Raw genomic sequence first — 24542 nt, forward strand, 5'->3', positions numbered from 1 at the left:
ATGTCCCCATTTTATAGGGACTGTCCTGATATCAGGGGCTTTGTCTTACATAGGACTCTATTAACTCCCACCCTGATTTTTCACACTTGACATCTGATCACCCTAACAGACCCCCAAATCCTTTAAAGTAAAGAACACAGATTAGTAATTCCAAGGTCAGACTTTATCCAATTCCTGCCAGCTGGGTTTCGAATCATTGATGGTGTTTTCCTACCTTGTACTCCTGGGCAGCCTCTTCGATTGGTATCACAGGGTGGTCTCTATGAGCCTTGGATCTGTCACACACCACGCAGATGGGGCTTTGATCCTCCACACAGAAGAGTTTCAGAGGCTCCCCGTGTTTCCCACACACGCGCTCCCCCTCTGGCTCTTTCCCTGCTTGTAACTTCAACTGTTTCACCAGCACCGCCATGTTCGCCAGCTCCCTGTTGGGCCTGAAGTTTCTCTGCTGGGCGGTTTCTCTGCACTGGGGGCAGGAGAAGTTGGGCTCCGACTCCCCCCAGCACTGGCTGATGCAGGCCCGGCAGAAGTTGTGCCCGCAGTGGATAGACACCGGGGCTTGGAAATACTCCAGACAGATGGAACAAGTGGCTTCATCCTGGAGTTTTTGCACAGCAGCCATGGCTCCCTGCACTGCAGATGTGGGGGACCAAGTTAGTTTCACTTCTCTGGTACAGCCCAGCTGCAGGTTTCATTTCCTGGATCCCTCTCATTGGCTGAGCTCCTGGATCCCTCTCATTGACCCTGGCTGTGCTGGGAGCTGTGTGATTGTGCTGGTGGACAACCCCGTTGAGTCCTAGAGAGGAGAATACAGCTCTCTGGTCCTTCAGCCCAGGGGTTCTCAATCAGGGGTACGTGTACCCCTGGGGGAACTCAGGTCTTCCAGGGGGCACACCAACTCCTCTAGATATTTGCCTCGGTTTACAACAGGTTACATAAAAAGCACTAGCGAAGTCAGTGCAAACTAAAATTTCATACAGTGACTTGTTTGTTACCTCAGTTTCCCTAGAAACCAACCCAGGATTACACTTATATTGGTTTTATTAAATGCCACTATTGGATCAAACAGAAAAGGGATGGAGATTATTCATGCACGCACACATTCCCCGCATTCATACCCTCATGCACCCCCACAGGTGGAGAGTTACCGGAGACGGCAGAGGAACCCGAGAAGCCGAAGCATAGTAGATCTGGTGTGTCCGCCTGCGGTCACGGATCCGGGCCAGTGAGCAAGTCAAGAAGCAGGAGGCTTGTGTGCGTGCCTTCCTTTTGCTGGAACTGGGTGGCTCCTGTCACATACACTGAGTTTTTCCTTCTGTGTCCATCACAGAGAAGCATTCCCAGACCTTGTTCCTTTCATGCATACCAGGTTCTTCTTTTCTTTACAGGACTCCGTGATCACCTTCTCAGGGCAGATTACATCAGACAAACCTGGCTCCTGGCTCTTTTCTCCTTGCAGTTCCTCTCCACTCAGTCCCACATACACTCCCTGGTTCACACTCCCTTATCTCCCACACATACTCCCTTGTTCACACTCTCTCTGATCGCCTGATGGAACATTGCAAAGCTTGGAGGTTATACAAAGTGGTAACTGAAAAGGTTACAAAGCTTGCACAAGTTACAAAACTTAAAGGGCTATGCTAACAATAACTAAAGTTACAAAGTTTGCAAAAGGTTACAGAGCTCAATGATCATACTAGCAATGACTGAAAAGTTACAGATCTGACAATCACATTCTACTGGATTGAGCGGAGGCTTTACACAAAACATTTCCCACCCCTTGGTCACCCAAACTGTGGTGATCATCCAAAGGGGGATGGCGTGCCGCCGCTCATCCATGCCAGTGCTTTGATTGCCGGAGCAATTCCAGATTTTCATTACACGTAGCATGTCCACAGTAACAAAAATACATATCAAAATATTGACCGGCGGATGTAATGAGTGTCAAACAGCCATTCTCATGTACTACATTGAGATGAAAATAAGAGCATTCGGTGGGGAGGTGAACAATCGGTAAAGAGGCAGTAATAATCTTGATGTATCACAGGCTTTTGGACAGAGGTGGCCACCAGGGGGATAGGTGTGTGATTGACAATTTGGCAGGAGGCGGAGGGGTAGGGAGAGGGAGGGGTCTGATTAGAGTTACAAAGGGCTGTGCGTATGGTTTGTTGCCTAATGCAATATCCCCCCTTTCCCCAAACACCATACACCGTAATGCTAGCAATGAGACAAGCGCTACAAGACAAACATGAGATATGAAACACGAAACACGAAACACAGAACATAAGACAACATAGAAGTTTGTCGCCACAATGCACCATGGTATGTTCCAATTGTCCTTCAGCTGGTACCAGCTCTCTCCGGTGCTCTGAAAAACAGAAGCTGCGAAAAAGACTTAAACATTGTAAACCGTAGAGAGGAACATGGAGTCAGGGTGGTTCCCCCTTCATGCTTGAGCTGTCCCCAATGGACCCACTTCCTATGGGGGCTTTGGTCAATTTGGAACACTATCACTTCCCTTGGTATGTCTTGCAACACCTGGGTCATGTCTGCGACTACTGGTGCCCACTGGGGGGTCACTGCATTGACTCTCCGATAGTTGACAGTCAGTCTCCGTGAGACATCATCAGCTTTCCTCACAGGCCATATGGGGAAGTTAAAGGGGAAAGTCATTCTTTTCACTACTCCCTGCCCTTCCAGCTCTCTAACTATCTCTGCTACTGCCTGGCGTGCCACAGTGGGGATAGGACATTGTTTCTGTGGGGGGACCGCTGGTCCTTCTATTTTCACTGGTTCCCCAGTCCATTTACCACAGTCCAGCTTGTGAGCCACCCATGCCTGGGGAAAATGCTTCCTCCATTCCTCCTTGCTATCCCCGGTCACTGCCGCCACTCCCAACATACTACCGTCAACAATCCGGTATCTCCCTTCCCTACTTCAGGGGTCCAGTCTTTCTTTGGGGTCCTCTATAAACCTTTGTTAGCACAATCAACCACTATTCCTCCCTCCCGCAAGCAATCTATGCCCAAAACTGGTTCTGTAGTTGCGGGGCTATAAATCCAGGGCCATCTTCGGGTATGATTCCCCACCCGGATGACCAGTCATCCCAACACTTGGCACCTTGGTGCAGGGACATCAAATCCCTGGATCTCAATGGTTCCCTGGATTGGCACTCCCGGCACAGGGCAGGGAAGCAGTGAGACAGCCATGCCGGTGTCCACCAGCGCCAGAAAATCTAGTTCAGATGTCTCAGGGTGCTCATATGGCGCCCCCACCCAAAGGTGCGACTGCAACTTTCCTGCCGAGTCCACCTGGAGAGGTCCCACCCAGGTCCATCCCTGGGTGCTTTCCTCTCCCAGTTATTGGGAGCTCAGAGAGTCGGGGCTCCCCTAATTTGAGGTTGCTTTTTTGGCCCAAATATCGCCTCCTGGCTCTGGGAGCTTCAACTCCAGCTGAATACAGTGGAGTCCTAGGGACGCCGTGGGTTTCCCATCCCATTGGCCCATGGGTTCCCCCTGGTCCTTTAAGGCCATCCACAACTGTATGCGGAGCTGACTGGTGTCCCATGGGGGGCGCCTGTGTTGAGGCGCTGGGGGTACAGCCGCAGCAATGGGAGCAGGAATCCCAGCTCCCAGCTGACCAACTGCTCTGGTGGCCTGGCGCGCCGCTTCCTTAAGGTGTGATATGTCTAGGGGCTCTCCCTGCCTCCACACTCCCATAGCCATCTGAACATCTTCAGGCAACATTGCTGCACTAAGCCTTAATTCGGCCATTGGAACCACAATCTCGGACAGGGTCCTGGGGATCGCTCTCCCCAGGGCACGGGCCGGACACCGCCCAGTTAACAATCCCGCTAATACCATTCTCTCCACAAAGACGTCAGGGGCCTCCCCCAGAGCCGGGGAGCCTGCTGCATACTGGGGGCTGACCTCCTGCAGTGCCTCTCCTTGAGCCAAGTTGCGAAAAGCACGAACAGGGACTGCCACTGTCCAGCTGCCTGCGTCCACAGTGCGATACCCATATCGCATGCCGGTATGGTGGATGCCGTCCTCCACAGCTTCCTAACCTCCCCTGGCTTTAACCCCTTCCTAACCTCCTCTGGGTTTAACCCCCTAGAAACTGACACGCCCATTCCGACAATGTGCTTGTCTTGGCTGGCCCTAACCCCTGAGCCAGAGAAGTTATCTCCGCAGGGGTCAAGGCTATTTCCTGCATAGTTACCCCAGTTACAGGTCTCAGGCTCCCTCCCTGGGCTGTGGGGGGGGCATGCTGGAAAGTTAACCATTGCACAGCTGCCCCCGGGGCTAGCCGAGCTCCTGGCCCATCTGGCAGCCATCCCGGGTCAGGGTCATACCATATGTCCCCGTTCCAGTCTCTGGGGTCATATAGGAGAAGCGCCTTTGTCCCCGATCCCAGGGGTCCTGCTGCTCTCCCGCCTGGACAGGTCCCCTGCTCTCACACCAATCCCCGCAAACACTCCACCTGGACCTCCAGCTCCTTAGATTGTTCCCTCTCTTCCTCGGCCTGTTCAGCTCTCTCCGTCACCCTGATGGCGGAGATTGCTAGCTGCTGACAACTTGCCCCTGCCGCTTGTGCCTTCCACATATCCCTTCCCGCCCTTACTCGTTCCAACTCCTGCTTCACTTGCACAGTTTCAGAATTATAATCACCTTTAGCAGTTTGCCAAGCACAACAAGTTTGCCACAACAACCCTATCCTTAGTCTTTGAATCCGGATGATAAAACTCACAATATTTCTGGTATGTAGTTTCTACATCCACCATGGTGTCCCCTGACGAAACTGTCCCTGGGACCCAGCGGTCAACACCCTTGGAGTGGGCCCAGAGGAAGAGATAAGGAAATTTTGCCCCCTTCCCCTCCATTGTGGATTCGGGGGGGCTTTTCCCCTTTCTAAACAGTGGCATCGTGCCCAAAATCAGGAAGGGGGAGCAGGTGCACCGCGGCTCCTAGGCTACCCATATGCACTCTCTACTCCATGTCACCCCTTTCCACTAGTGTACCCTATTGGTGGTTGCCTGCATTCTCCACCTCTAACGTTACCTCAATTTCACTAGAAACCAACCAAGGGTTACACTTATATTGGTTTTATTAAATGCCGCTATTGGATCAAACAGAAAAGGGATGGCGCTTATTCATGCACGCACACATTCACCGCATTCATACCCTCATGTACCCACACGCTCATGCAGGCGGAGAGTTACCGGAGACAGCATAGGAAGCCAAGAAGCCAAAGCATAGTAGATCTGGTGTGTCCGCCTGCGGTCACGGATCCAGGCCAGCAAGCAGGTCAAAAAGAAGAAGGGCTTGTGAGCATGCTTTCTTCCTTTTATTGGAACTGGGCAGTTCCTGTCACATACACTGAATTTTCCTTCTGTGTCCGTCACAGAGAAACATTCCCAGACCATGTTCCTTTCACTCATACCAGGTTCTTCTTTTCTTTACAGCACCCTATGATTGCCTTCTCCGGGCAGATTACATCAGACACACCTGTCTCCGGGCTCTTTTCTCCTTGCAGTTCCTCTCCGCCCAGTCCCACATACACTCCCTTGTTCACATTCTCCGTGATGGTGTGATGGAATATTGCAAAGCTTGGAAGTTATACAAGTGGTAAGTGAAAGGACTACAAAGCTTGCAAAAGTTACAAAATTTAAAAGGTCATGCTAACAATGACTAAAAGTAACAAAGTTTTGCAAAAGGTTACAGAACTCAATGATCATACTAGCAATGACTGAAAAGTTACAAATATGACAATCACATTCTACTGGAGTGGGCGGAGGCTTTACACAACAACCCTGGTCTATGAAAAGTTTGGACCAATAACTAGCTGCATGTCTGTTTGTCTGAATGCTCGATGCGCCTAGGCTGGGAAATTTGGATCCAACAAACACTGGGTGAAAGCATCTGCATATGGCCTAGCAGAGACATGATCATTACTACACTTGCAATTCCAATGGCCTGTAACCCACCTCGAGCCCACTGAGCATGTCAGTAAAATGCAAACAAACCCTACACTGGTGAATCAAGTAGTTCTGATGGCTCCTTGGTTTATTGCTATATTTTACCCAGCAGGAGACAAGAGAAATTATTGTGAGGCAATAAAAATTTCAGCATCTTTACAGCTGTGAAGGCACAATCCACTCGATGAAAAAACAAAAACGCCTGCAGCAGCCAAGGATTGTGGGAACCATAAAACAAACCTCCATGGGCTTGATATAAAAGTACCTTTGTTAAATTCTAGACAACACTCATCAAAAGTGAAGATTATCAATTGTCTTCTGCCCCTCCCCTTGTCCCAAAGGTTCCCCACCTGTGGACTCGCCTCCCTCACTCGGGACCTTCCTCTTAGTCTCTGACTACGCAGACTGTTAGAGTCCTCCGGGATCATAGAAAACAGTGAAAACCAGGCTCATCAGTGTCCCTGAGAGTTCAGTTGGTTGGTTTTTGGGTGGAAAACAGGTCACCAGCAGTGTTCCCTCTAAGCTGTGCGCGTGTGCGGGCGCACACAGATCCTAAACCCTGTGCACACGGCAAAACACCGCACACACAAAAATTTGTACAGAAGCACAACAATTTGCACAGAGGAAAATTTTTTGCGCACACGGGAGAGGGAACACTGGTCACCGCCCGCTTTAGCTTCCAGGGTTGTAGAAATGAGGATGTCAGCTGCTAGAGAAGCCTATTTCATGGCCTGCAGTAGGATATTTTACCCTGTGGATCAGGGACAGAGCCTAAACTGGGTTTCGCTGTCCCAGAAACAGAACCAAGAGTGGACTCTCTCCCCATTGAAAGATGATGGTGGGAAAGTGAAGATCGGGGCCATGCTGTCCGCACTGAAAAATGCCAGCTGCACCTCGTCATAGTCCAGACAAACCCGAATCCTGGTGGGGATCTGGCCCAGTGACACTGTGGTCTCAGGGGAGGTGCGAGCCTTATATTGATCCCGCTGAAGCCACTGCACAGCCCAGAGCCCCTCCTCAGGGTTAAAACTGAATCCCGCATTCCTGGTCACAGACTCTCTGGCCACCCCCACAGCCCAGCATCACCCATCCCCACCTCCCAGAAACGTTGGGAAATCACTTCCAGGGTTGTTGGGCACTTGCTTCCGTGTCTTTCTCCGTTTCACATGTAGCCAATCAGCAGGCCCGTTACATCAGGGATGAGCCGTATCTGGATCCAGAGTCACATTCGCTGGGGGGAGAGAGAATCGGAGCGTGAGGGGCAGAGCTCGGCCCTGGGGCAGGATGGGACCATTTCTCATACTCCTCAGCAGTCCCATCCGGGCTGGGACCCTCCCTGAGTTCCTGCCTCTCCATCCTGAGTCTCAGGGAGCTGCCTCTGTGCTGGGGCTGAGCAGGGATTTCACCGCAGCTCCCACCTCCCAGGGCCTAGAGGGGCTGTTATAGCTTCAGATTCTGCATCTCCATCTCCTCCCCTGCTGCATCTCCCTGCTCCCCATGCTGTGGCTCCCCACTGCCAGCCGCAGGGACTGCGCAGGGCAGGCAGCAGAGCATGGGGTGGGACCGAAGGGGCATCAGCCTCAGCCGCCTCTTGGGGAGACACCCCCAGTCAGAGGGAATCAAGGAGGCAGCAGAGAGGGGAGTGCAAACCCCAGTGCAGCTGGGACAAGGGAAGGAGGCAGTAGCCCTGGGTGGAAGGAGGCGGGAGGGAGTTGGTGGGTATGCCAGGGCAGGGCCCCCAGCCCATGGGGAAGGGAAGAGGAAGAGGCATTGTGAACAGAAGACCACACAAAGACAGAGAGGATGGAGAGGCCTAGTTGGCAACCCAAGAGTCCAGGGGGGAAGAGAGAGGTGGGACCCACAGGGAGAGACAGAGAAGGGGGCGATGTCCTATGGACACTCCGAGAGAGGGTCAGACCAGGCCCCCACCCCCACTCAGCATAACAGAGGAGACAGAGCCCTCATTCAGTCAGTACACTGCACAATAATTAAGGGGTTAATAATATATTGGAGTGCTCAAGGCCAGCCCCCTCCCCTGCAATGCTCACTCTCTATGGATGGGGGACTCTCTTTTGTTCGATCTCAGAAGCTTGTTCCTCAGATGAATCCAGTGCCACAAACTGTTCTTTTCTCTCAATCCATCTAAAACCCGACCCATAACACTACCCCCTTTTGCCAGAGATCCACTTACTTGCTGTCTGCAGTTCAAACACCAGAGCATCTAGGGAGGAGAGAGAGAGAAAGAGATTTCATGGTATCAAAATTATGTTTCACACAGGATTTCCTACAAATAATCAGAATAACTGTGCTTTAGTTCTGGGCCACGAACAGAGGGGAAAAGGCAGGGAGACCCAGAAAGACAAATAAAGAGAGACACAGTGCAAAATTCGCCCATGTGGAGATGGGCCACTATCAGGCTTATGGACCCCTTTCTGCACTAATAACATGGTTATAAACATGGCTTAAGTGGCATTTCTACAAGAGAAAATTCCTAGACAGCTCAGACTGGAGCGAAACAGACTCAGGAAGAGTAGACGGAGCCCTCTGCATTAGCACACAGTTTCACTCAACCAAGTATTTTGCAGTCCTCAAGAATTAGGGCAAACAAAGTGACAACGAATCACATTCAGACTACTGTTGTTCCTCCATAAATATCGTATATCTAGGGAAAAAATGTCTTAATAAATTCAAAACTTTGTTTATATTTCTTCCATGTTATTAAATTGAATTTTACATTCACAGCTAATTGGACACAGCCCGTTTCCTCCAACCTTCCAGAGACCAGTCTCCATTTTCCTTTTTCAATCCCTGCTCACTACCTTGGAATTCCTTCAGAATCTCCTTTAGCACAATGTTTTTCTGGGTAAAATCACCAAGTCTCTTTGCCAGATCAGGAGACATCTCCACCGGCTGCTGGAACTTCCCCTGCTCACACCTGAAGAGAAACAGAATTCTCTAATTAACTGATTGTAAATCACGATTTTATCTGCATCTCAGATGAATTTCATGCCAGCGAAAGCTGCTGGACTGCAGGGCTTGGAGGCTGGACTGTTCTATGTATCCCGGCCTCAGAGCAGGTACCCCTCAGGCAATGGCAGCACAAGCTTCACCCACAGCGGCCCAGTTTGTTTCCAGCATGACCCAGAGAGAAACGACATCGAGGGGAAGTGGAGCAGGGAGATGGGCCAACAAGCTGCATTGACTCTGCTAAGCTTTGTGGTGTGGACACCTGCCCAGTCAGAAATGGATGGAGACCACTAACCTAGGGGTTCTCAAACTGGGGTCGAGACTCTCAGGGGGTTACGAGGTTATTATATGGGGGGTCGCGAGCTGTCAGACTCTACCCCAAACCCCACTTTGCATCCACATTTATAATGGTGCTAAATGTTTTTAATTTATAAGGGTGGGTCGCACTCAGAGGCTTGCTATGTGAAAGGGGTCACCAGTAGAAAAGTTTGACAACTACTGCACTAACCCCAGATCACCTCACGCAGGGCGCCAAATGGACACAAGCTGAACATATTTGAACACTGCTTCTCTGGAAGGGTCCATATTCCTGTTTCCCGGGACACAAGAGATTTAATGAATCTATTCGGGTTTATTAACCTGCCCTCATGCTTCATCATCTAAGGGTATGTCTACACTACGAAACTAGGTCGAATTTATAGAAGTCGGTTTTTTAGAAATCGGTTTTATATATTCGAGTATGTGTGTCCCCACAGAAAATGCTCTAAGTGCATTAAGTGCCTTAACTCGGCGGAGTGCTTCCACAGTACCGAGGCAAGCGTCGACTTCCGGAGTGTTGCATTGTGGATAGCTATCCCACAGTTCCCGCAGTCTCCGGAAATGAGATTCAAAAGTTCGCGGTTCTTTTCCTGTCTACCTGGCCAGTGCATCTGAGTTGAGAGTGCTGTCCAGAGCGGTCACAATGGAGCACTCTGGGATAGCTCCCGGAGACCAATACCGTTGAATTGTGTCCACAGTACCCCAAATTCGACCCAGCAAGGCAGATTTAAGCGCTAATCCACTTGTCAGTGGTGGAGTAAGGAAATCGATTTTAAGAGCCCTTTAAGTCAAAAAAAAAAAAGGGCTTCATCGTGTGGACGGGTGCAGGTTTACATCAATTTAACGCTGCTAAATTCGACCTAAAGTCCTAGTGTAGACCAGAGCTCAGTGTCTCGAATAAAGAGCATCAATCCCAGGAGTAATGTCAGCATAGGGGAGATTTGGATCTGAGGGGTGACCCTGCCCCGCACAGTTGGCCATGGTGCCCTGAGGAGATGTGGGCCTCACATGGCGCTCAAGCCCCTGCCACGCTCAGTGACGTGTCCCTGAGAGTGAGACGAAGCCACATACCTGCTCAGGGTGCTTCTGATGTCCTGGGGGGGGAGACAGAGAACAAAGAGCTCAGTTACAAGTGATAACTAGGAGAAGGACTTCGGCTGGTGGAAAAAAGAGTGGGGTGGGCGACACTGTGATCCTGGTTCAGGGGTGGTTGGTGGTGTCATGAGGAGAGCAGTAGCTGGCCTCAGATGATTTCCAAAACAGAGTCCCCCTCTCTCTCCGTGAAATGGGGATCACATTATTTAAATAATATTTCCCTGCCTCAGGAGCGGTGGATGAAGTCATGTGTGTTATTAACGGGCTCCGCTCCCCCAGTGATGTGGGCCTTAAGTGGACCCAGAACACTGTAAAAAAGACCATTAAAATCTAAACCCTACAAAGGGGCCCCTCTCCTGGGATCCCACAATCCTAACAACACAAGACTGATGGCCCATCTGCCCAGTGTCCTGTTTTCTGACAGATGCTTCAGAGGGAATGAACAAAAAAGAGCAAACTCAAGTGATCCATCCCCAGTCCCAGCTTCTGGGAGTTAGAGCTTTAGGGCCACCCAGAGCATGGGGTTGTGTCCCTGACCATCTTGGCTAACAGCCATTTATGGACCTGTCTTCCATGAACTGATCTAATTCTTTTTTTACTCCACTTATACTTTTGGCCTTCACACCATCCCAGGACACCGAGGTCCACAGGTTGACTGTGAGGTCTATGAAGAAGCACTTCCTTATGTGTGTTTTGAACCTGTTGTCTATTAAATTTCATTGGGTGACCCCTGGTTCTTGTGTAATCGGAAGAGGTAAAAAACATTCCCGTTCACTTTCTCTGCATCGGAATGAGTTTATAGACCTCCACCATATCCCCTCTTAGTCACCTCTTTTCTAAGCTGAACAGTTCCAGTCTTTTTAATCTCTGCTCAGATGGAAGCTGTTCCAGACCCCTCATCAACTTACTAATAATACAAAAGAGAATAATAAAACAGAAGCAAGTGGAAGTGATTGTAAACCAGCGAATTCACATTTTAACAGTAGTTCCTAACAATTAAATGAGGTACCATTAAAGAGAGAGCGAGAGAGAGGATTCCTATGAAAAAACTAGAAATAGTGAGTTCCACTGTAGTGTTAGGATCCTGCACTCCAAGCCACATGGGTCTCCCCGTTCATCCATTTCCCAAATATCTCCAAGGCTCTGAGGTCTCACCTGCAGGAATTCACTCGCTGGCTGCTGGCACTTCCCCTCCATCTCGCTGATCAGCTTGCTGAGATGGGAAATCTCCGTGGAGAGTTTGGTGATGTTTTCATCCTGCAGCTTCACAATCTCCTTCTCCAGCTCTCCCAGCCGGGCCAGCAAGAGTCGCTCTTCTTCCTCCAGAAACTGATGCAGCTGCTTAAATTGAGACACAATTTTCTCTCTCTCAGCATCTGTCTTTCCCTGTAAAGAAGAGGCACAAACAGGGAAAGGGCACGTCAAGGACACACCGAGAGGCAGGGGAGATTTCACTGAGCCCTGTGTCAGCAGGAGGGGGAATTTCTAAATATTCAGCACCTCAAAAGCAGACAGAAACTTTCCCCATGTGACCAGAGACATTTTCCTAGAAAGTCCCACCTCGCCCTAAATTCCCTTCCCATCTCACATGGCTTGTTTCTCTTGTGACCAGTGACCTATGACAATCTCAGTCCTTCGAGCAGGAGAATGGGCAGGATTCAGAGGTACGTGAGCAGAGACTTCCTGAGAGAGACTGAACGGGGTAAAGAAAACACAAAATAAGAAAACAAACTAATACTCCCAAGTTTCACTGAGGAAGCTCCAGATATTCACATGCCCTGGAGGATGCCCAGCCACACCTGTGGAGAGCCATGAGAATTCAGTGCCTAAAAGCTAAGTGTGTTAGTGCAGAGATCTCTAGTGCAGCCTCAGGCCATAAACTTATACCATGAAATCAAGAATGAAGCAAAGACAAGCACAGCTTTGAAGACAAGGGAATGTAGAGTTAAGGTTGCGTCTCCCACGCACGCTGCCACCCAACCTTAACTCTGCCCCCTTTCCACTCTGGCTTGAGGAACACCTGTCTCCTCGAACGTGCTCACATCACTTTCCCATGTGCGTATCCAAGATGTATGCACATTTACAGAGCCTGAAAGACCATCTTATAACTTCTACGGTGCTGTTACCCTGGTGTGGCCCTGGGTGCCGGATGATAGCCAAGGTGAAATCCAATCAGACCCAGCTCAGTTTGGGGCTGATCGGTGCTATGATCTGAGCCATAGGTAGGCACAGAAAAGTTATGAGAATGGGAGACGAATTGAATATCAGGTTATTTTTGTCTGAGCCCTTCACCTCTGTAGCCCATTGGCCACTTGACTCCTGATTCAGTCCAATAACTCTGTCTCAGGCCTGGATGGGGCACAGTGATTTTCCAAGACAACGTCAGGTGGGTTTTAGAGCACTGTGAAGCCATCAGCGCTTAGCATGAGAGCTTGGCTGTCGCTCAGCTATTGACTCTCTAGTGCTCATCTATAAGAGAGAGACGAGGGGTTGAGGTGATCTCTTTGATTGGAGCATCTTCCGTCAGAGAGAGAGAGAGAAGCTTTCGAGCCACCCAGAGCTCTCCAGCCCAGACCTCAAGAACAGCTTTGGATAGTGTGCAAGCTTGTCTCTCTCACCAACAGAAGTTGGTGCAAAGATCTAATCTCCCCCTCTTGTCTCTCCAATATCCCGGGACTGACATGGCTACAACTGCACTGCATAGAGTGAAACAGAGAGCGTGTGCAGACACAGACAAAGATCAAGCCTGAAGCCGAGCCCAGCAGGCCTCTCTGACAGCTGGGGATGGACCATTAACACAGCCTTGGCACTGCCAGAGCTGAAGGGAGGAGGTCGGGCCATGACCCCACATCCCGTCCATCCCGGGCAGAGGGGAGCACAGGCTGCACCTACTGCTGGATTCGATCAGCGTCTGTCCTGCCCCAGGGCTGCCCATTGCTCCTGGGGAATCTGCCCCAGAGCCAGGCAAGGAGTCCCAGTCCCACCCCAGCCCACAGAGAGGAACAGAGACACACGATCCCCAACCAGCAGCACACAGCCCCAGAGAGACACAGAAACCTCCCTCACTGCCCTTCATCCCCACAGCCCTGCTGGGTAACAGCACTGGGCACCTACCAGGTACTCTGAGCTTCTCTTCTCTCCAGTCAATTTCCATCCCAGGAGCTTTTCTCTCTCTTCCTTCAGAGCCTGCAGTCGGGTCTGGAATTGTTCCTGGGCAAAGACAATTGGGGGTGGGGCGGTAATTTTTTTTTCTTTTGAAGCTTGAGGAGCAACGAATCCCACCCTCCCCCTGCAATAACGCTGCTGCACAGATTTAGCTTTCCAGCTTATTTAACCCAGCAGCAGGCCGGGAGAGCACCCACAGGGCAACTCACAGGCCAGGCCAGGGACACTGCAGGAACTGGTGAAAAGCAGCAGGCAGCAGAGGAGAACTAATTCATTCTGACACCTGGGGGCTAGGAGCACAAACTGGGTCCACGCAGCCAATGCACAAACCCTAGTGCCTCCGCAGCTAGCACTGGCCTCTCAGCAAGATTTCTTTCCTACAACTCTGCTCTCAGATTGCTGATCCTAGTAAAACAGATGGTGCCAGGTTTGCTCCAAAAATTCCTCATCTGTCCTCCAGTCAGGAGCTCTGACTGCACCCCTGCCTCACCTCGCCTCCACCAGCATCTTTTGGGGACCAAGAAGCAAGTTATTTCTCTGTTGGTTTGAAATGAATGAAGCAGAGCGTGGGAGGATAAATTCCCGCAGTCTGATTGAATCTTTCCAAAGATCGCAGTATTTAAAATGGTGGGGGCTGGCAGTGCTGGTTCCGGTGTGTCCCGCTCAGCAGGAACGTGTGTTGGAACAGAAATATTCGCCGAGGAAAAGGGCATCACAAGATAATGAATATTTTTCCCCACCCACTCCTGGAAATTGGTCCTCAAGTCAGAGCAGAGATCCATGTGTAAGGTTCAAAATCTTTATCACAACACTGTAGTTAGCAAAAAAACATCCTTTGTGACAGCAGGAAATGACACTAGAGTTCAGGTGACACTAGAAGGAAACCCAAACATTGGAAAGCCTGGGGACCCCCAGTTATGGCCGCAGGCTACGTGACCTCTGCATGAGCAGCTCTACTCTGGGCCTGGAAATATATCTGAAAAAACCCATAGGTACAAACACTGACGCCGGGCGGAGATTTCCTACCTTGTACTCCTGGGCAGCCTCCTCTATGGGAACCACCGCGTGAGATCTGTGAGCCTTGGATTTATCACACACCAGGCAGATGGGGGTTTCATCCTCCTCGCAGAACAGTTTCAGGGCCTCCTGGTGCCTCTCACACACTCGCTCACCTCCTGAGCCTTTGGCTGCCTGGAAACTCAGCCCTCTGGCTATTTCGATAACTCTCGCCAGTTCCCTGCTGGGCCTGAAGTTTCTCTGCTGGGCGGTTTCTCTGCACTGGGGGCAGGAGAAGTTGGGCTCCGACTCCCCCCAGCACTGGCTGATGCAGTCTCTGCAGAAGTTGTGCCCGCAGTGGATAGACACCGGCTCTTGGAAATACTCCAGGCAGATGGGACAAGAAAGTTCATCCCGGAGACTTTCTGCCTTGCTCTCTCCAGCCATGGCTCCCGGCGGGAAGGGGAACACAAAGCTCGTTTGAATTTCCAGCGTCTGGGACAGGAATTGGGTGTTTCCCTTTCTGGCTCTGTCTCATTGGTGGAGCTAGAATCAGCTGGGGCTGTGAGTTCTCCCCATCCCTGGGGGCTCTGATGAGAAACGTGACCCTCTCTCTGCTGGGAAGAGTGCTCATCTCAAAAATAAGCTGAGTTAAAAACCTGCCTTCCTTTTCTCTTCTTTTAATTTAAGAGCATCTACAAGCAAGCAAGCAAGCAAGCAAGCAAGAAAGCAAGTGATTAACTCGTGACCACGACTGTACACTGACAGAGGTCCATTTAAGTCAATGAAGCTACACTGATTTACTCCCCCTGGAGCTCTTGCCCATTCACTCCAATGGAGCAACACCGATGTGCACCAGAGGGAGATCTGGCCCTCTTCATTGAATGAGATGAGTACACACTTAGTGGCAGGGATGAATTTGGTCCATTGCCCTTAAACAGAAATGGCTACAGCTACCCGTGGACAGGCTGGCCCATATGTCTTGGCTTCATTCAGAATGTCTGAGACATGATCGCTTGCCCCTAGTTTGTGTGTTGTTTTTTTCATTCCACCACCTGTCTTTGCCCAAATCCCACAGGCTTTCATAGCCATTTGCTGATTGATCTGAACAGCAGGAGACTGGAGTCTGATAGGACTTCTCTCTCCTCCAGCCTCACCTTCCCCATCTCCTGCCTGCTCATCCTAGGGGCTCGCCCCATGGCCACTAGCTCACAAACCTGCAGCAAGCTGGCTCTCTATGAATCCTATTGAAAGAATTGCAGAGGAGAAACCTCAGGGCAACAACACGGAAAAGCAAAGCTGGAGGAGACAAGGGCAGTGTTAGGACACACCCCCTCTCGTTGGCTTTATGTGGTTATTTCATACGTTGGCTTAGTGCAAGAGATCTTGTCCCTCTAGTGGCCAGCCCCAGTCACGAACAACCAACTCATGGCTCGCAGCTCAAACGAGTTACTGCTTTAAGGCAAGGGGTCTGGGCTTGTGATTTCAGGGCTGAAATTCACGCTTTAGATCCCCACTGGTAACTGTGACATGTGTGTGTCAGGAGGCCATTTTATAGAGCACACACCATATGTGCAAGGTCTCATCAAACAGACGATGATGCTCTTTTGTTTCTGAATGTGGCCAGTAGAGGTACCGAACAACTACGCATGTGACCCTGGTCTATGAGAAGTTTGGACCAGTAACTGGCTACATGTCACTGTACTGTCTGAATGCTTGATGCACCTGGGCTGGGAAATTCGGATCCAACAGACAATGGATGAAAGCACCTGAATGTGGCCTAGCAGAGACATGATCATTACTATTGTTGCAATTCCAGAAGGGTTGCTTTTGTTGCAATTCTAATGGCCTGTAACCCACCTCGACCCCACCGTGCATGTCAGTAAAAAGCAAACAAACCCAGCACTGGTAAATCAAGTAGTTCTGATGGCTCCTGGTTTATTGCTATATTTTCCCCCGCAGGAGACAAGAGAAATCATTGTGAGACACAAAAATTTCAGCATCTTTACAGCTATGAAGATACAGAATCCACTTGGTGAAAAAACAAAAAAGCCGGCAGCAGTCAATGATTTATGGGAACCATAAAACACAACCTCCATGGGCTTGATATAAAAATAGCTTTGTTAAATTCTAGAAAACCCTCATCAAAAGTGATGATTAACCATTTTCTCTTGCCACTCCCCTGCCCCAAAGATTTGCCACCTGTACTGTTCTCCCTCACCCAGGACTCCTCCTCTTGCTCTCTGACCAGGTTGCTAGAGTCCTCTGCGATCATAGAGAACAGCGACAAACAGGCTGGACAATGTCCCTGATGGTTGAGTGGTTTTGTTTCGTTGGTTTTTTTTGGAGCGGGGAGAACAGGTCACCAGCCCACTTTAGATTCCAGAGTGTAGAAATGAGGGTGTCAGAGGTGAGAGAAGCCCATTTCATGGCCTGCAGGGGGATAGATAATCTTGTGTATCAGGAACAGAGTCTCAACTGGGTTTTGCTGTCCCAGAAACAGAACCAAGGGCAGATTCTCTCCCCATTGAAAGACGCTGGTGGGAAAGTGAAGATCAGGACCTTGTCGTCAGCACTGAAAAATGCCACCTGCCCCTCGTCACAGTCCAGACAAACCCGGATCCTGCTGGGGACCTGACCCAGGGACACTGTGGTCTCAGGGGAGGTGCGAGCCTTGTATTGATCCCCCTGCAGCCACTGCACAGCCCAGACCCCCTCCTCAGGGTTAAAACTGAACCACCCCTTCCTCCTCACAGACTCTCTGGCCACCCCCACAGCCCAGCATCGCCCATCCCCCACCTCCACCTCCCAGCAATGTCTCCCCGAGGTGAACCCCTCACAGGCCAGCACGCAGCGATTCCAGTCAAATCTCTCAGGGTTGTCGGGGAGTCGCTGCCGTGTCTCCCCGCATCTCACACTTTTCCGATCTGTGGACAGGACAAGTTGGGGATGAGCCGTGTCTGGATCCAGAGTCACTGGGGGGAGAGAGAATCAGAGCGTGAGGGGCAGAGCTCAACCCTGGGGGAGGATGGGACCATTTCTCACACTCCCCAGCAGCCCCGTCCTGGCTGGGACCCTCCCTGATTTCCTGCCTCTCTGTCCCGGGTCTCAGGGAGCTGCCTCTGTGCTGGGGCTGAGCAGGGATTTCACCGTGGCTCCCACCTCCCAGGGCCAGTTATAGCTGCAGACCTGGGGGAGGGATAGCTCAGTGGTTTGAGCATTGGCCTGCTAAACCCAGGGTTGTGAGTTCAATCCTTAAGGGAGCTATTTAGGGATCTAGGGCAGAAATTGGGGATTGGCCCTGCAGGGGGTTAGACTAGATGACCTCCTGAGGTCCCTTCCAACCCTGATATTCTATGATCTCAATCTTCTACCCTGCTCCCCATGCTGTGGCTCCCCACTCCCAGCCGCAGGGACTGGGCAGGGCAGGCAGCAGAGCCTGGGGTGAGACCGAAGAGGCATTAGCCTCAGCCGCCTCTTGGGGAGACACCCCCAGTCAGAGGGAATCAAGGAGCCAGCAGAGAGGGGAGTGCAAACCCCAGTGCAGCTGGGACAAGGGAAGGAGGCAGTAGCCCTGGGTGGAAGGAGGCGGGAGGGAGTTGGTGGGTATGCCAGGGCAGGGCCCCCAGCCCATGGGGAAGGGAAGAGGAAGAGGCATTGTGAACAGAAGACCACACAAAGACAGAGAGGATGGAGAGGCCTAGTTGGCAACCCAAGAGTCCAGGGGGGAAGAGAGAGGTGGGACCCACAGGGAGAGACAGAGAAGGGGGCAATGTCCTATGGACACTCCGAGAGAGGGTCAGACCAGGCACCCACCCCCACTCAGCATAACAGAGGAGACAGTGCCCTCATTCAGTCAGTACACTTCACAACAATTAAGGGGTTAATAATATATTGGAGTGCTCAAGGCCAGCCCCCTCCCCTGCAATGCTCACTCTCTATGGATGGGGGACTCTCTTTTGTTCGATCTCAGAAGCTTGTTCCTCAAATGAATCCAGTGCCACAAACACAAACTGTCTTTTTCTCTCAATCCATCTAAAACCCGACTCATAACACTACCCCCACTGTTGCCAGAGATCCACTTACTTGCTGTCTGCAGTTTAAACACCAGAGCATCTTGGGAGGAGAGGGAGAGAAAGAGATTTCATGGTATCAAAATTATGTTTCATGCAGGATTTCTACAATTAATCAGAATAACTGTGCTTTAGTTCTGAGCCACGAACAGAAGGGAAAAGGCAGGGAGACCCAGAGAGAGAGATAAAGAGAGAGACATAGTGTAAAATTCGCCCATATGGACACGGGCCACTCTCAAGCTTATGGACCCCTTTCTGCACTAATAACATGGTTATAAACATGGCTTATGTGGCATTTAGTGTATCTCGTCTTTCTACAAGAGAAAATTCATAGACAGCTCAGACTGGAATGAAACAGACTTAGGAAGAGAAGATGGAGCCCTTTGTATTAGCACAGAGTTTCACTCAACCAAGTATTTTGCAGTCCTCAAGAATTAGGGCAAACAAAGTGACAACGAATCACATTCAGACTACTGTTGTTCCTCCATAAATATCGTATATCTAGGGAAAAAATGTCTTAATAAATTCAAAACTTTGTTTATATTTCTTCCATGTTCTTAAATTGAATTTTACATTCACAGCTAATTGGACACAGCCCGTTTCCTCCAACCTTCACAGAGACCAGTCTCCATTTTCCTTTTTCAATCCCTGCTCACTACCTTGGAATTTCTTCAGAGTCTCCTTTACCACAATGTTTTCTTGGGTAAAATCACCAAGTCTCTTTGCCAGATCAGGAGACATCTCCACCGGCTGCTGGAACTTCCCCTGCTCGCACCTGGAGAGAAACAGAATTCTCTAATTAACTGATTGTAAATCACGATTTTATACGCATCTCAGATGAATTTCATGCCAGCGAAAGCTGCTGTACTGCAGGGCCTGGAGGCTGGACTGTTCTATGTATCCCGGCCTGAGAGCAGGTACCGCTCAGGCAATGGCAGCACAAGCTTCACCCACAGCGGCCCAGTTTGTTTCTAGCATGACCCAGAGGGACAACATCGAGGGGAAGTGGAGCAGGGAGATGGGCCAACAAGCTGCATTGACTCTGCTAAGCTTTGTGGTGTGGACACCTGCTCAGTCAGAAATGGATGGAGACCACTAAGCCCAAATCACCTCATGCAGGGCGCCAAACGGACATAAGCTGAACATATTAGAACACCGCTGCTCTGGAAGGGTCCATATTCCCGTTCCCTGGGACACAAGAGATTTCATGAATCTATTCGGGTCTATTAACTTGCCCTCATGCTTCATCATCTCAGCATCTCAGATAAAGAGCATCAATCCCAGGAGTAATGTCAGCAGAGGGGAGATTTGGATCTGAGGGGTGACCCTGCCCCGCACAGCTGGCCATGGTGCCCTGAGGAGATGAGGGCGTCGCATGGCGCTCAAGCCCCTGCCACGCTCAGTGATGTGTCCCTGAGAGTGAGACAGAGCCACGTACCTGCTCAAGGTGCTTCTGATGTCCTGGAGGGGGAGGGGGGAGAGAGAGAACAAAGAGCTCAGTTACGAGTGATAACCAAGAGAAGGACGTCAGCCAATGGAAAAGAGGGTGGAGTGGGCCACACTGTGATCCTGGTTCAGGGGTCTTGGTGGTGTCATGGGGAGAGCGGCAGCTGGCCTGGGATGATTTCCAAAACAAAGTCCCCCTTTCTCTCCGTGAAATGGGGATCACATTATTTAAATAATATTTCCTTGCCTCATGAGCGGTAGATGAAGTCATGTGTGTTATTAACGGGCTCCGCTCCCCCAGTGATGTGGGCCTTAAGTGGACCCAGAACACTATAAAAAAAGACCATTAAAATCTAAACCCTACAAAGGGGCCCCTCTCCCGGGATCCCTCAATCCTAACAACACAAGACTGATGGCCCATCTGCCCCGTGTCCTGTTTTCTGACAGATGCTTCAGAGGGAATGAACAAAAAAGAGCAAACTCAAGTGATCCATCCCCAGTCCCAGCATCTGGGAGTTAGAGCTTTAGGGCCACCCAGAGCATGGGGTTGTGTCCCTGACCATCTTGGCTAACAGCCATTTATGGACCTGTCTTCCATGAACTGATCTAATTCTTTTTTTACTCCACTTATACTTTTGGCCTTCACACCATCCCAGGACAACGAGGTCCACAGGTTGACTGTGAGGTCTATGAAGAAGCACTTCCTTATGTGTGTTTTGAACCTGCTGCCTATTAAATTTCATTGGGTGACCCCGTTCACTTTCTCCGCACCGGAATAAGTTTATAGACCTCCACCATATCCCCTCTTAGTCACCTCTTTTCTAAGCTGAACAGTTCCAGTCTTTTTAATCTCTGCTCAGATGGAAGCTGTTCCAGACCCCTCATCAAATTACTAATAATATAAAAGAGAATAATAAAACAGAAGCAAGTGGAAGTGATTGTAAACCAGCGAATTCACATTTTAACAGTAGTTCCTAACAATTAAATGAGGTACCATTAAAGAGAGAGCGAGAGAGAGGATTCCTATGAAAAAACTAGAAATAGTGAGTTCCACTGTAGTGTTAGGATCCTGCACTCCAAGCCACATGGGTCTCCCCGTTCATCCATTTCCCAAATATCCCCAAGGCTCTGAGGTCTCACCTGCAGGAATTCACTCGCTGGCTGTTGGCACTTCCCCTCCATCTCGCTGATCAGCTCACTGAGATGGGAAATCTCCGCGGAGAGTTTGGTGATATTTTCATCCTGCAGCTTCACAATCTCCTTCTCCAGCTCTCCCAGCCGGGCCAGCAAGAGTCGCTCTTCTTCCTCCAGAAACTGGTGCAGCTGCTTAAATTGAGACACAATTTTCTCTCTCTCAGCATCTGTCTTTCCCTGTAAAGAAGAGGCACAAACAGGGAAAAGGCACATCAAGGACACACGGAGAGGCAGGGGAGATTTCACTGAGCCCTGTGTCAGCAGGAGGGGGAATTTCTAAATATTCAGCACCTCAAAAGCAGACAGAAACTTTCCCCATGTGACCAGAGACATTTTCCTAGAAAGTCCCACCTCGCCCTAAATTCCCTTCCCATCTCACATGGCTTGTTTCTCTTGTGACCAGTGACCTATGACAATCTCAGTCCTTCGAGCAGGAGAACGGGCAGGATTCAGAGGTACGTGAGCAGAGACTTCCTGAGAGAGACTGAACGGGGTAAAGAAAACACAAAATAAGAAAACAAACTAATACTCCCAAGTTTCACTGAGGAAGCTCCAGATATTCACATGCCCTGGAGGATGCTCAGCCACACCTCTGAAGAGACTAACTGTGTTAGTGCAGAAATCAGGATCTCTAGTGCAGCCCCAGTCCATAAATTTATACCATGAAATCAAGAGTGAAGCAAAGACAAACACAGCTCTGAAATCAAGGGAATGCAGAGTTAAGGTCACGCCTCCCATGCACACTGCCACCCAACCTTAACTCTGTCCCATTTCTGCAGCTGCTGGCTACCACTCCACACCCTGGCTTGAGGTGCACCTGTCTCCTGGAGCATGCTCACATCACTTTCCCATGTGTATATCCAAGATGTATGAGTATTTACAGAGCCTGAAAGAACCTCTTATAACTTCTAAGATGCTGCTTCCCTGGTGTGGCCCTGGAGCCGGTCGCCAGCCAAGGTGAAATCCATTCAGACCCAGCTCAGTTTGGGGCTGATCGGTGCTATGATCTGAGCCATAGGTGGGCACAGAAAAGTTATGAGAATGGGAAACAAATTGAATGTCAGGTTATTTTTGTCTGAGCCCTTCACCTCTGCAGCCCCTTGGCCACTTGACTCCTGATTCAGTCCAATAACTCTGTCTCAGGCCTGGATGGGGCACCGTGATTTTCCAAGACAAGGTCAGGATGCAGGTGGGTTTTAGAGCACTGTGAAAACATCAGCGCTTAGCATGAGAGCTTGGCTGTCGCTCAGCTATTGACTCTCTAGTGCTCATCTATAAGAGAGAGACGAGGGGTTGAGGTGATCTCTTTGATTGGAGCATCTTCCGTCAGAGAGAGAGAGAGAGAGAAGCTTTCGAGCCACCCAGAGCTCTCCAGCCCAGACCTCAAGAACAGCTTTGGGTAGCGTACAAGCTTGTCTCTCTCACCAACAGAAGTTGGTGCAAAGATCTAACCTCCCCCTCTTGTCTCTCCAATATCCCGGGACCAACATGGCTACAACTGCACTGCACAGGGTGAAAAAGACAGTGTTTTGCAGACACAGATCAAGCCTGAAGCCGAGCCCAGCAGGCCTCTCTGACATCCGGGGATGGACCATTAACACAGCCTTGGCACTACCAGAACTGAAGGGAGGAGGTCGGGCCATGACCCCACATCCCGTCCATCCCGGGCAGAGGGGAGCACAGGCTGCACCTGCTGCTGGATTCGATCAGCGTCTGTCCTGCCCCAGGGCTGCCCATTGCTCCTGGAAAATCTGCCCCAGAGCCAGGCAAGGAGTCCCAGTCCCACCCCAGCCCACAGAGGGGAACAGAGCCCTGGTCTACATTGAGGGGGGCGGGGGTATCGATCTAAGTTACACAACTTCAGCTACGTGAATAATGTAGCTGAAGTTGACGTACTTAGATCGACTTCACCGCGGTGAGTCGTCTGCTGCCGCTCCCCCATCGACTCCGCCGGCGCCTCTCCTGGCGCTGGAGTACAGGAGAGCGCTGGGGGGTCAATTTATCGCGTCTAGACTAGGGAGTAGCGAATCCAGAGGGTAGTGAAGACGGACCCAGAGACAGACATGCAGAATCCCAAACCAGCAGCACAGGGACCCAGAGAGACACACAAATGTCCCACACTGCCCTTCATCCCCAGGGCCCTGCTGGGTAACACCACTGGGCACCTACCAGGTACTCAGAGCTTCTCTTCTCTCCAGTCAATTTCCATCCCAGGAGCTTTTCTCTCTCTTCCTTCAGAGCCTGCAGTCGGGTCTGGAACTGTTCCTGGGCAAAGAGAAATGCAGGGGGCAGAGGGAGTCATTTTTTTTCTTTTGGAACTTGAGGAGCAATTTTCTTTTGAAATTTCACTTCCCCCCACCCCGTATCCCCCGGCAATAACACCAGTGCATGGATGTAGCTTTCCAGTTTACTTAACCCAGCAGCAGACCGGGAGGGCACCCACAGGGCAATGCACAGGCCAGGCTAGGGACGCTGCAGGAACTGGGGGCAAGCAGCAAGCAGCAGAGGAGAACTAGTTCACTCTGACACCTGGGGGCTAGGAGCACAAACTGGATCCAGGCAGCCAGTGCACAAACTCTAGTGCAGAGGTGGGCCAACTACAGCCTGCAGGCCACATCTGGCCCACAGGACCCTCCTGCCCGGCCCTTGAGCTCCTGGCCCAGGAGGCTAGTCCCCGGCCCCTCCCCCGCAGCCTCAGCTCACTGCGCAGCCAGCGCAAGGCTCTGGGCGGTGGGGCTGCGCGCTCTTGCCGGGCAGCGCAGCTGCAGGGCCACGGCCTGACCCGGGGCTCTGTGTTGCGCGGTGGCGTGGCTGGCTCCAGCCGGGCGCCCCGGCTGCCTGTCTTGGTGCTCTCGGCGGTGCGGCTGTTGCGTTGCCAGCCACCGGGGCTCCAGGCAGCGCGGTAAGGGGGAAGGGGGGTGGGCTAGAGGGCAGGGGAGTTCGAGGTGGTGGTCAGGGGACGGGGATGTGGATAGGGGTCAGGGCGGTCAGAGGGCGGGGAATAGGGGGGGTTGAATGGGGGCAGGGATCCCCGTGGAAGGCAGTCAGGAAAGAGAGGGAGGGTTCGATGGGGCAGCGGGGGGCACTCAGGGGTGGGGAGTCCGGTGGCAGTCAGGGGACTGGGAGGGATAGACGGGGCAGAGGTCTCGGGGGGGTTCATCAGGGGGCAAGGGCCAGGCCATGCCTGGCTCTTTGGGGAAGCACAGCCTCCCCTAACCAGCCAACCATACAATTTTGGAAACCTGATGTGGCCCTCAGGCCAAAAAGTTTGCCGGCCCCTGTAGCACTGGCCTCTCGGTGTGTTCAGTGAA

General features: G+C 51.1%; 2 protein-coding genes across 2 annotated transcripts in view; both read right to left on the reverse strand.

Annotated features, from left to right (window-relative positions):
* Positions 1–15564, reverse strand: part of LOC311530977 (uncharacterized protein) — a 53084-nt gene extending 37520 nt beyond the window's left edge. The window contains exons 1-9 of the mRNA XM_084648049.1: positions 14549–15564; positions 13472–13567; positions 11513–11743; positions 10334–10356; positions 8797–8912; positions 8169–8198; positions 3861–3946; positions 1100–1203; positions 215–668 (exon numbers count right to left, since the gene is read on the reverse strand). Of these exons, the coding sequence (XP_084504175.1) occupies positions 215–668; positions 1100–1203; positions 3861–3946; positions 8169–8198; positions 8797–8912; positions 10334–10356; positions 11513–11743; positions 13472–13567; positions 14549–14965 (1557 nt within the window). The 5' untranslated portion in view covers positions 14966–15564. The remainder of the gene's footprint in view (positions 1–214; positions 669–1099; positions 1204–3860; positions 3947–8168; positions 8199–8796; positions 8913–10333; positions 10357–11512; positions 11744–13471; positions 13568–14548) is intronic.
* Positions 15565–16431: 867 nt separating this feature from the next.
* Positions 16432–24542, reverse strand: part of LOC311530978 (zinc finger protein RFP-like) — a 39631-nt gene continuing 31520 nt past the window's right edge. The window contains exons 9-15 of the mRNA XM_084648050.1: positions 23401–23496; positions 21178–21408; positions 20030–20052; positions 19251–19366; positions 18454–18634; positions 17318–17501; positions 16432–16951 (exon numbers count right to left, since the gene is read on the reverse strand). Coding sequence (XP_084504176.1) covers positions 16790–16951; positions 17318–17501; positions 18454–18634; positions 19251–19366; positions 20030–20052; positions 21178–21408; positions 23401–23496 — 993 coding nt within the window. The 3' untranslated portion in view covers positions 16432–16789. The remainder of the gene's footprint in view (positions 16952–17317; positions 17502–18453; positions 18635–19250; positions 19367–20029; positions 20053–21177; positions 21409–23400; positions 23497–24542) is intronic.

The sequence above is a fragment of the Lepidochelys olivacea genome, assembly GCF_965140295.1.
Source record: "Lepidochelys olivacea isolate rLepOli2 genome assembly, chromosome: 14".
NCBI lineage: Eukaryota > Metazoa > Chordata > Testudines > Cheloniidae > Lepidochelys > Lepidochelys olivacea.